This window comes from Oryzias latipes, chromosome 18 (genome assembly GCF_002234675.1).
Source record: "Oryzias latipes chromosome 18, ASM223467v1".
Lineage (NCBI taxonomy): Eukaryota > Metazoa > Chordata > Actinopteri > Beloniformes > Adrianichthyidae > Oryzias > Oryzias latipes.
Window position 1 is genome coordinate 17,539,204 of NC_019876.2, and position 12,358 is coordinate 17,551,561.

General features: G+C 44.6%; 1 protein-coding gene across 6 annotated transcripts in view; it reads right to left on the reverse strand.

The window, feature by feature from the left end:
• LOC101167742 (chromodomain-helicase-DNA-binding protein 3) overlaps positions 1 to 11,008 on the reverse strand; it is a 65,620-nt gene extending 54,612 nt beyond the window's left edge. For 3 of the 6 annotated variants that reach the window (XM_023949026.1, XM_023949027.1, XM_023949028.1), the window contains exons 1-7: positions 10,370 to 11,006; positions 7,422 to 7,543; positions 7,155 to 7,343; positions 6,962 to 7,089; positions 5,053 to 5,291; positions 2,744 to 2,883; positions 2,517 to 2,646 (exon numbers count right to left, since the gene is read on the reverse strand). In XM_023949026.1, coding sequence (XP_023804794.1) covers positions 2,517 to 2,646; positions 2,744 to 2,883; positions 5,053 to 5,291; positions 6,962 to 7,089; positions 7,155 to 7,343; positions 7,422 to 7,543; positions 10,370 to 10,532 — 1,111 coding nt within the window. In that variant the 5' untranslated portion in view covers positions 10,533 to 11,006. Of the gene's footprint in view, positions 1 to 2,516; positions 2,647 to 2,743; positions 2,884 to 5,052; positions 5,292 to 6,961; positions 7,090 to 7,154; positions 7,344 to 7,421; positions 7,544 to 10,369 lie in introns of all 6 variants that reach the window. The other 3 variants (XM_023949025.1, XM_023949023.1, XM_023949024.1) reach the window with 2 other exon arrangements.
• Between the last annotated feature and the right edge of the window lie 1,350 nt (positions 11,009 to 12,358).

The following is a 12,358-nucleotide window of genomic DNA, read 5'->3' on the forward strand; positions in this document are numbered from 1 at the left end:
AAGGATGGACGGATGAATGGTTGAGTGAATAGATGAATGGAGGGATGATAAGTGGATGGATGGATGGATGGATGGATGGATGGATGGATGGATGGATGGATGGATGGATGGTTGAATAAATAGATGGGTGAATGGATGATAAGCAGATGGATGGATGAACGGATTGGTGGATGGATAAACAGTCGATTGAATGTATGGGTGGATGGATGGATGGATGGATGGATGGATGGATGGAAGGATGGACGGATGAATGGTTGAGTGAATAGATGAGTGGATGGATGATAAGTGAATAGATGCAGCCCCGTGACCCAAAAGGGAACAAACGGTTTACAAAATGAATAAATAAATGCTGAATGAATGTGAATGGATGGATGGATGGATGGATGGATGGATGGATGGATGGATGGATGGATGGATGGATGGATGGATGGATGGATGGATGGATGGATGGATGGATGGATTATATAACAAAGTTCAAACTGCTCTGGCTTGTTCACTGATCTGAGTCCTCTGGGATGTTTTGGATCTGCTCAGAACTGCAGTTTAAAGAAGTGGGTGAGCAGGTGAGGGGTTGAAGCATCTTTTTTATCCAAGTCTTGAGGAAACTTCCACAGATGAGGAGAACCAGGTGGAACCCACTGGAACCAACCCGTGATTCAGACTGTGACTGTGGATCCCTCCCACATAAAAATGAAAGACGCCTGTCCAGACATATGTTCCTGCTGCAAGGCCTAGAAATAATGGATTTGCTCGCCATCTTAATCTGATGAACTTCAAAGGGATCCCGCCCCGCCACCGAAAGAGAACCAGAGGTGGACGTTTGTGTGTGACGAATGACCGTCACGGTGGAAAAGAGCAAAATTCAAACATGCCTTATGTGCGTGTGCGCGGTTAAGGTGAACGTCCCCATAGCCTCGATTTTAGGTTTTATTTCTCTCCTTTATGAAAAGCCTGAGGCCCGTTACCATGGTAACCACTCAACTATGTATCTACAAGCACTGACCTGAGTAAACACTAATCCAAGACATAAACTGCAGGCACGTTTGTCTTCCCCAAAGGGGGGAATAGATATGTTGCTGTTTTTTTTAACCCTTTAACATCATAGCTTTAGCTTAGTGGTGACATTCTTTTAAATACCAAAACTCTTTAACCGTTATGCAATAATCTAATTCCAGCATAGTCTGTACTCTGCACATGTCTGAAGCCACTTACTGTATATCTGCCACATACACTTGAAAAAGGCTTGGTGCAAAATGTCAATGTGGTGCAAATCTCCTGATTATGAAACAAAAAACAGTTCAGCTCATTGCTAGCGTCCTTGCGATGGCGGATATGAGATGATATGGTTCATCTTTGAAAAAGAAAAGCAGACGTCTTTGGGCTCGGCGCCGCCGTCTGGGTTCATCGAATAAACCAAATCCATAGGTCACTACCAAATCGGAGTCCCTGCTTGGCTAAAGTTTGACCGGGTTTAACTGACAACGCACAGTCAAAAATGGGCTTGAAAACTTGCATAGCTACCCCTGAACACGAGAGTTTTACGCGCAAGCCTTATAAAGCGTGTTTAAATAGATTTTTCATTAGAAGTGGCCACTAGAAAGTGTGCAGACGAGGGTGGGCGGTGTGAACGTAGTGTGAAAAGCAACCTTGCGCTGATACATAATCAGTGTGAATCAGCTGTTTCTGTCACAGTGTAAAGTGGATTTGCGCCATTATGCAACACTTTGACGGCCGTGGTGATGTGGTAGGGCAGTCGACCTCTGATTGGAAGATTGCAGGTTCGATTCGAGCCTTGCCTGCCCACGTGTTGAAGTGTCCTTGAGCAAGACACTGAACCCCACCTTGCCTCTGGTGGAAGGTTGGCGCCAGTGTTCGGAAGCGGAGCCACCATCTGTGTGTGAATGTGTGAATGGGACTGTGACTGTAAAGCGCTTGGGCCTTTGAGAAAGGTAGAAAAGCGCTATTTAAGTATACACCATTTACCATAACCTTATAAAGTCTTGCATATTAGTGAAAAGGCTAATATGAAAAGGCGTGTTTTTCCACGTCAGAATCAGTGGATTCTTCTTGACTGCATAAACGGCCAAAGCATTATTTTGGTGCTGCTGACAACATCTCCGGTGTTAAGGGTTCAATACCCCTAACCTCCACCACTGTAGAGTTCAGTGACTCACTCCTCTCTCTCAAAATATGCTGGTTTTCAGTTTAAACCACATCAGGAGCAGCGAGGAAGCCTCATTCTCAAAAACATCCCATCATCCTTCACTCCACACCTCGTAACACTTTCATGTGAAACAGCAGGACTCAGAAAATGTGAGAAATGTCTTGGACACCCCGTAGAGAGGCTTCTTGTCCGCCTCACGGTGTCAAAATCTCTTCACTTAGAAGAATGGAGCTGGTTTCCCTCCCTAGGGTCCCAGTTGTGTGTCGTGCATGCGGGTTTAGAGCCATCTTCTATGATGACAGGAGCTCTCAAAGGACTTGACGCCCAAACTTGTTGAATACTGAGTGCTTACTTTTCTTCTTTTTCTTGGCGGGTCGTCCCCGCTTGTTCTTTTTCACCCGGCCGGAACTGTCAGAGCGAACCGAGGAGCTGTGAACGCTGGAGTCCTCCTGCTCCGACTCATCATCATCCACGTCGTCACTCTAACCCAAAACACAGTGGTGGTGAGTCCAAGGGAGGGAAAAAAAAAAGAGGAGAATCCACCAACAGTTTTCAGGAAAGAGGATATCTGATACTCACAGAGCAGCTCTTCTTCCTTTTTGCACCTATAGGTGACAGTTTAATACGAATGGGGGCCATCTTTTTGGCCTTAGCTGCAGCCAACGCCTTTTTCTTATCTGGTACTCGAGGACTTTTGCTGCGCTTCTTATAACCTGGACCTGGAAAAAAAAATCCACCACATGAGATTAAAATCACTGCATTCTTAAGACATACTCATTCACATGCATATTTCTAAGATTAAGCTCTAAAATCCTAAATTTTTTCCTATTTTGCTTGCCGTACTTTCTGCTGATTCTGTGGATCAGGTGTGTTCAGTCACTCAGAATCACCTGATCTAACCAATCAGCAGTAAGTACAGCAGAGATAGCATGGTGGCAAGGATACACTATACATCAGGGTCCCTTTGTTAACATTAATTACACCATGGGGAATTCCCGCACGCCTAAAAAAGAAGTCACTAGGTTCTATATCAGTGGTCCCCAACCTTTTTAACGCCGCAGACCAGTATGACGTCACACAAAGTTTTCACGGACCGGTCTTTAACCCTTGTGCCATCTTAGATGACCCCACCCTTACATTGACGTGTTATTCCTACCATGACAAAGGTGGATAAAGGTGGAAAGATTTCATGGAATCCATGGACACCAGTGAAGATCACAAATCATTGAAGAAAAAAGGTTCAGTGCACTTGTCAAGTGGGTCTAGATGACCCAACTCCCAATGCTAAAGTGCCAAGGATAGCACAAGGGTTAAGATGTGGGTGGAGGATTTTTGTAGTAACGCCACGATAAAAGAGGAACAGTGATGTGACAAGACGAATCATGAGCTTTTATTTTGACACGCATTACATTGTACATCACACAGGTGTCATCATCTTCTCCCCTTTCCACACTCATGGTGCAAAAAGAAGTACTGTCTATTAAATGTAGCTTTCTCTTTTTTTTGTAAGTTGAAGGCTCATCTTCTGTGTCCTGACTGGTCCTTTTCCCCTTGGCAAAGAAACTTTCCAAAGACATTTGTTTTTACCCATTTGCTAGTTTCTGGGTTTTATTTTAGCTGTAACCTATCACGTAACCGAGAAGAGCGCCTTGGTCTGCGTCAAGAGTGACATAGATAGATTTAACAGAGAATCTGGCAATTTTTCAAAATAAAACATCTCTCAGATTCCGAAATACAGAAAACGGAAGTACTGTAAGTTATTCATACTTTCTGTGCGGCCCGGTACCAAATGACCCACGGACCAGCACGCGGCCTGGGGGTTGGGGACCGTTGATCAATTTCACTGCGCTGGCTTCTTTAAAAAACAAACTTTTGCTTCATCATCTGGACAAAACTAAGCGGTAAGAGGATCTGATGCTTTATTTAACCCATCGTGATGATCAGTGTATATATCACTGTCCTTTGCCGCTGCAGTCGAGATTGGGGCCGTCTCTTCAGGATAAGCGCCGCAACACGTAACAAATAGTCTGCTTTTGTGAATAAAGCGATCAAAACAAAAAAAATACCAAGAATAAAGTACTAAAAACTGGTTGAATATTTTTTTCTTTGGTAAGTGACCATGGTATGAGCAAGTTAATAGCCTTTGAAGTGTGCATTATCACTTTTTAACGCACTTCGCGGAAGCAACCATCCTCTGCTTCATGTTGGACGGACGGTTAAGGCTTCCACAGCCTTCGTCAATTTATAATAATGCCCACTTTGTCAGCCATTAACCCTTATTTAATGCATAACGAAGCATTAAATAACTCTTAAATAAAATGTTAATAGACACGTTTATAATTGGTTTTCGTCATAAAGTGCATTACCTAATGAATTAGTTAACAGGTAACTATTTTTTATTATTCTACCTGAATGCGTTACGACTAATAAAAGTTGCCTTATGGAATTGCTCAGCATTATGTATTTAAATGTTAATTAATATATTTGTAAACCCGTAATGATAAATAAACATTTACAATGGTTGTTTTCGAGAAGTTAGGATCCAATAAGTAAGTAAGTAAGGTTTTACTTAACTGCATTTATCCCGTAATAAATCATACAAAAAGCCTCATAAGCCTTACTTTAGCATTACTCCACCTTGATTAATAACTATGAAGAATTCTTGGAACCCTATTGTCAAGTCTTCAACAATTATTTCACCTGCAAAGTATGACATAAAACTGACTGTTAACACTTTATTTAATAGGTAATTATTGCTTAATTATGCATTAACTAACAATAACAAAAGGATCCTTATTGTGAAGTCTTACTGACTTGGAGTTTATTTAGAACTCTGCCTTACTGGGGACAAAAGAAGCAAAAGAGGTGATCTCCATTAGGCGGCTAACCTTTTCCTTCTTTCGTCTTCGCCTTTCTGATTGGTGGCGGTTGAGGCGGCGGCTCCGGCGAGGCAGTGGCTGCAGAGACCTGCTCGGCAACAGCGATAGCAGCGGCGGCAGCTGCCGCCGCCACAGCAGCAGCATTGCCTTTGAAAGGGTTATTTGAACTGAATTCCCTCCATTTGACCCCCAGGATGGTCATCATTTTTGACATGGGGATCTTGGGGTTCTTCTTGGCGATCATTGGCCTGGGGAAACCAGAGAGAAAGAATCTTTTTCGGATATTATTAGACTCCATAAAGCTTGGCTGCTGATATGTGATTGTTTAAAGCCAAGAACGTACATTTTGCCACAAAAAACAACAACACCTTCTGACAAAAATTAAAAGGCATCACTGATTAATTCATGTTTTCAGTCAGTGCAGTTATGAGTCAGCCACACTGAGCGTCTGACATCACGTCAGTGCTGCTGCCTGACTGATGCAACAAGTCAGGTTGATAAAAAAAAGAAGAAAAGAAGAAGACGGGAGAAAAGCAACAGAACTCAGCTGCATCTCTATGAAAATGCAAATTGATGTTTTACCACAGATAGCTCAGATAAGTGGGGTTTTCGCTGCAATCTCCACTCTATAAGAGACATGCAGTTATTTGAAATAAGTTGAACGGTTTAAAGAATTAATGCAGTGACTTGTTTAGTTAAAAAAGATGCTCAAGAATTGTGTTTATTGGCTGTGAAGGACTAGGGAATTTTCTCCAGTGCTGAACCAGTACTTTTAAAAACGGTTCCAGTGACCAAGCGGTCCTCAAACCGGTGCTTCAAAAATGAAAAAACATGCCGATTAGAGCTGCACGATATGAGGAAAACTCGCGATATTAGTGATCAATATTGCGATGACGATACATGAACAAATAGCAAAACAACCAAAATTATCATTTCCATTTCGCTGCAGTTTCTTTTTTTAAGAGTCAACACAACTTAAATTATACTCCAAATGAATCTAGTCTACATAGGAGGCGAGCATCTAACATAACATATCTAACGTTTCATCCGAATGGTCAAATACATCAATGGATTTATTTGATCTGCTAAAGACTTTAAGCTGCCATAAAATTGTTTTAGCACATAAAAGTAACCATTTATTGCGATTCTCCCTGTCTTTTGCTATATGCATATTGGACAGCTTGATATCGCGATAACGATAAGTTTAAGATTTATTGTGAAGGCCTAATGCCGATTTTTTTCCAAAAAAATCATTTAAAGGTCACAAAACAGGGTCACATGGTGAAGGAGAGCGCTGGAATGTGCCTAAGATTTCTTTTTCTAATTCTTTCTGACAGTCGGCACTGCAGTGCTGCACACACTGATGTAAACGCGTATTTCACCTCTCACTGCCATGACATCTATCTTTTCTCGCAGCATTGAACACGTCACTATTATCTTATTTTTGCTGTAAAATAGAGCCAAACCTTTGCTCGCTTCGCCTTCGGAATTTTTTTACTTTCTTATATGAGCAATCGCTGGAAAGTGATTGGCTAGAGAAGTTCGGCAAAACTGAGAATCACTGTCATGGTTTGGCAGATCCCTGTCTCTCTGTCACCCTCTACTGGTAGTCTCTCCCTTTATTTTCTCCACAATTGTGCAAGAATACGCACCTGCAATCCATCTCCATCCCGATTGACTGTTTTTATGTGTGGTTTTGCTAGCCCAGTCCATCAGGTAATGACTAGCGGTATCAAGCTTACGTCTGTTACTCTGGCTGTAACTAAATTACATCAGTTTTCTCCTTCATCTTCTGCCTTGACCTCACACTGGGACAGCAGTGACTTCGACATCACCAGTTCCAGATTCCACCGCCTTCCTTTTGGATCCATGAACTGTTTTCTATCCACCAGGCTCCTTTGTTCATGGTGACAGTTACCTCATGAACTGGCTGAAGGCTTTATAGTTGGTGAGCTCCCTGTAGTCCTCCTCTGTGAAGGTATGATCAACATCCTCCAGTCCCCACTCTTTGGCCAGCTGGGCAGAGGTCTTCTGCTCTAAAGGTTGCTGGGAAGAAACTGTCAGTTAGAGATGTGTCTGAGATGTGTAACAGGATCTTAGAGAATCTTTACCTTTGTGGTTTCCTCTTGGCCGCTGTCTCTGTCGCCATCGTCTTTTTTCTTCTTCTTGGTTTTCCGCTCCTTCTTCTCTTTGTGTTTCTTCTTCTTTTTCTTCTCACCGGAGCCATAGTCACTGGCCGCGCTGTCCGAGTTCTCGCCATAGTCTCTTTCCCTATCCGAGTTTCGCTCTACATCGCTGTCCTGTAGAGAAGCCAGAAAGAGACACGTGACCAAAGCAAGTACACTCCCAGAAAACAAGAACCCACAGACACAACGTACTATCTTTTTGCGTTTTTTTGTTTTTGGTGGCTTCCCGTCTTTGTCTTTCTTCTTTGCGTCCTTCTTTTTCTTGGGCCGGCCTTTCTTCCTTATGGGTACCTCTCTGTCTGATCTATCATCATCTGGGGGCAAAGAGAGCACAAAGGAAGACAGACAGCTGTCAGATCGGCTGAACGATAATGGCATTGAAAGAAAGCTTAATCCCATTTGCGCATAATGAAACACAGCAGGGGACCTCATCAGATGGGCGACACGTGTCGGAGGGCGGTAAAGAGATTTGACAATTGATAGCATAGACAATAATTGGCTTATGAGCGGCCCTGCTACAGACTGGCGACCAGTTCAGGGTAAACTCCAAATTTGCCTAATGCTACGTACACACCGGACATATACACGCAGGTTCTTAAACGCACTTTTTTTTATTGGGTGGACTGTCGCTACCCAATACAAACGCATGTACTCTCATTTGGAAGAGGTTTGGTGCAAAATGTCAAAGCATTGCAAATTTCCCAAATCTTGCTCCGGGCTTTTTCTTTCACAGCTCTATTCCGATATATTAAAAACATTGCATCATAGAATTCCAGCCGGGCACAAACCAAAAACTGAATTTCTCTTTCACCCTTTACTTGCAAACGGTTGGCACTTCCAAGTATTAAAAAGGACACCACTCATACTACCAAGTCAGAGTCAATGATTGGTCAAAGTTCAACTGGTTTAACTTTCGACGCACGTTCATTGATTCAATGGCGTTTTGTACGTAGAGCCCAAAAATTAACGTAACCCTTGTGCTACCCTAGGCACTTTAACATTGGGAGTTGGGTCATCTAGACCCACTAGACAGTGCTCTGAACCTTTTTTCTTCAATGATTTGTGATCTTCACTGGTGTCCATGGATTACATGAAATCTTTCCACCTTTATCCACCTTTGTCATGGTAGGGAGAACACATCAATGTAAGGGTGGGGTCATAGGATAGCACAAGGGTTAAATACATGCATAGCTATGTGTGAATACGGGAATTTTAAACGCGGAAGTCCGAAATGCACAACTATGCACAATTACATTTAAAGTGGTCCTTTGAATGCGAGTTTCCGAGCCTGGTGTGAACGTAGCATAATAGTAGTTGGTTCTGAGGATGGATGGATGGATGGATGGATGGATGGATGGGTGGGTGGATGGGTGGATGTGTGGATGGGTTGATGATTGATCTTAATGCGAGAATTGGAAAAATGTGACACAATATGTTAATTTGTACAGACTAACTCTGGGTGATGAGGAGCCGCTCTGGGAAAGCCGTTTAACCTGCAGTCTGACCTTGCTTGAAGCTGAGGGACAGGAAACAGGGATGGATGCAGCTCCCTCAGCTGCACGCGGAAGGCAGCAAAGCGTTAAGCGGAGCCAAAATATGGGCTGCGGTCTCCGGGGGGGTTGATAGGCTGCGTTTCTGTCGGATTTTATTGTCTGCTTGTCTTTGTTGGTGCGCGCTCCAACCCGCAGCAGACCCCCCCCCCCCCACACACACACACACACACACCTCCTCCTTTTTTTTCCTCCCACCCCGTCCGACAACAGCCACCCCCACTTCCTTTCCAACCCCCCCGCGCCTCCGTGCAGCGTGCGGCCGCCGTCGGAACGCCGGGGGGCGGTAGCAGCACGCACGCGGGGCTCGGTGATTCAGAGGCCGCCGGGTGCGGTGAACTCGAACGACTCCTGCAATTCCCACACGGGGGACCAAGACCACCGCCGCGAGAGGTCGCGAGGGGGGGGGGGGGGGGGACCCCTCCACTAATACAAGTCTGACACGGCGCGGCGGCACGCTATTGAAGTCGACACAAAAGCAACAGAAGACTAATATCCTCCGACTATTACCTTTCAACCTCCTCCTGCTGCCGACATCTTTTTTTTAGACGACTTAACAAAAACATCCCAGTTATCACATGTCTTCTTCCAACAAACCTCCTCAGGGCATCATTTTTTTTTACAGTTGTAGTGTTACAGTGCGGTGAACCGAGCTCCACTTTCTGCAGCGTTCACTTTCACCCCGCGTGCGAGCTCACAGCCAGAAACTTCCAGAATGTCAATCATCAAACTCCCCTAAAGCACCTCAGAAGCAGAGAAATCTGTCTGATAAGCGGTTTATAAAGCTGTTGATAAGAGAAGCAGGGGTTATCATGAGGGGGGGGGGGGGGGGTCACACCTTTCTGCCCCGCTAAGAGGGGCAGTTTTGACCTGTCAACGCGATAATGGGGGCAGTGACAGTCAGTGTGGCGGACGGTGTTTCTGCCTCATTCCAATCTCATCGAGCCGGCTTTCATGTGTGCTCCGCTAAAACCACGCCGTCGCATTTCCAGCCGGTTTCTCAAATCCATAGCCCGGGGCAGGCGGGAGTCCATCTTTTTTCTTTCTTTCTTTTTTAGCCTTGAGGGCGACCTTTTTCCCCCCCCAACAGCTGGTCAACGCGTGTGTGGGAGATGTCAAAAAAAAATACAAAAAAAAAAAGCTGCAACTTTTCAGATCATCACCAGGCAAGAAGTTAGCTTAAACTTTGCCGGGATGAGCGCGACAGGGAGTTGGGGACGAACAACACATTTTATTTTCTTTACAATGTTTTCTTTTTTTGTTTGATGCTGCAAAGTGGAGTTTTAAAAGCGCGCTCCCGTCGCTTTTCCAGCTTTTGTCGTGCAGTGAAAATATGGCACCAATTTTTTGGGGTACAAAACGTGCTATAACATGCACATTTTTAAAAAAAAATCTAAACTATTTCAAAGTCTCCTCCTCGCTGGGCGCCACTGCTCGGTTCTGGAAATGGACTGGTTCGGAGATGGGGCGACTTCTTCTTCTAAACAGTTTTTTTTCCCTTCTGCGTCCATAAAGTATTTTGTTTCCTTTCTTTTTTTTTTATTTCGTGTGCGCGCTCCCGACTTGTCCGCCAGTTTTCCTTTACCGTACCTGGCGCGGCTACCGTTGCAGTTTCCCTTGGCGCCGCCGGCGAGTTTATGTCGCTTGCGTTCTCGTTTAGGTCTCCGTCGTCGTCTTCTTCATCAAAATCTCCTCCCTCGGAATTAACCACCAGGCCCTCGTCTTCCTCACAGGACCGGAGAGGAGAGGACATTATATCCCGGTCATTGGATCCGTCCTTGTATTCAAAAAGAGCCTATTCTTGCCCGATAATGGGATATTTATTTAATATTCAAATAGGCACAGAAAAAAGTGGGGGGCGTTTTGGAATATTTTACACTAGGCAGAGCAACAAAGATGGCCGCCCTCTTATATTTATTTTTTAACAACCCCCCCAATAAGAAAAAAAAATCCCCTTACATAAAAAATGGCTGACTATATTATTTCAGAACGCACCCCCTCCTCCTTTCTCTATCGCTCTCCCTTTCTCCCTCCGCGCGCCCCCCTCCCTCCTTAAAAACGTACACATTGTTACAAGAAAAAGGGGGTGTGAGTGCGTCTAAGTTACATCGTTACTTGTTTGTTTCTTGTGTGTGTCCCCCCCTTCTCGCCCCACGCAGGAATAAGTCACGACAGATCCCTGTCACGGAGATCACACAGCAACAACCCCGGCTGTCTGCAATGCAGAGCCCGACACAAATCTATCAAACATGGCCACCTTTATTTTTTTTTTCACTCCGGAGCCCCCACCGCTCCATTAAAAAAAAAAAAAAAAAGATATTTTGGAGCAGTGGCGCTGTGAGCGCGCGCGCGCTCGGGGGCACGCGCCTGTGAGTCCTGGGGAGGGATTCAGAGAGAGGGGGGTTGGGAAAATCTGCCGCAGCCATGCCCAGACTTACATCAGATTGTATTGCTTAAAAATTAACTACTTGTGGTGGGGATGAGAACAATCCCAAAATATGCCCCCCCCACACACACACACACCACTTTAAGAACACGCGCAGAGAGCACGCGTGCTTTAAATGCTCTAAAACAAAAGCACCGATTTTTTTTTTTTTTTTTTGCTTTGGTTTTTTGTTCTTTCCAGACACTTTAGTCGTGGAAGCAGCTGCTTCACTTCAGCTGTGACAACATGAGTAAACAAACAGAATCGAGAGAAACGCTTTGATATAAAGGTAATACTTTGAATTTAGGTGCATTTATTTTGTAGAAATATTCCATTTCTGCATTCTTGTGACTTCGTTATGATCAATAAACCCTCAAATATAAAATAAAAACAAAAATGTAACCTCGTTTCCTTCAGTGGGAGTTCATTCCATTGCATGTGGGCTGAATTTGATCAAGTTGGAGTTTTATATAAAACAAACACACATTATAGCTTTGGTTTGCACAGCATCAGTACCTTAAAACAGGAAGTCTTGACCCTACATGGTGTGGTCACATCCTCTGTAGTCCGTATCTGTGAAACTAAGAAAGGATTACTTAAAACTTGAGAGCTTAGTTTAAAAACGTGAAAAAGCAAAATAAAAGCGGAGAGACTTTCTGTTGTGTTTTTTTTTTTTTTTTTTTTAAAGAGTTTTAAATGTATTGTTTAGTTCCTTGAACCGCTTCATAGATGGAGCACAGACCTGCAGGAGCGTGGTTCTCTGTTCTCTGTCCCGCTCTGGTCCTCCTTCCTCCATCTGCAGATCCTCCTCTGACTGCTGCAACAGGTGCCTGAGCTGCAAACGGACACATCTGCCAGGAGAGAGATAGTGACGACTTACACACAGAGGAGGAAGTGTGTGGATATGACTGGAATCCCCCCGTCCAAACACAGCCTCTGGCCACTGAAGCATCAGCCCGTGCCAGACTGAGAGGCAGGACGGCCTGGCGCTCACACCCACAGCCCGTGTTGTCACGGCTCTCAGACAGTCCACGTGGCTGCACTGCAACCGACAGGTCTGTGAACGCCAGGAGGGCCCCGCCACATCCTCCAGCAACCCCCCTCTCCTCCTCCCTCGCCCCGCCGGCTTTGGCAGGGAGACATGTCGAGGATGA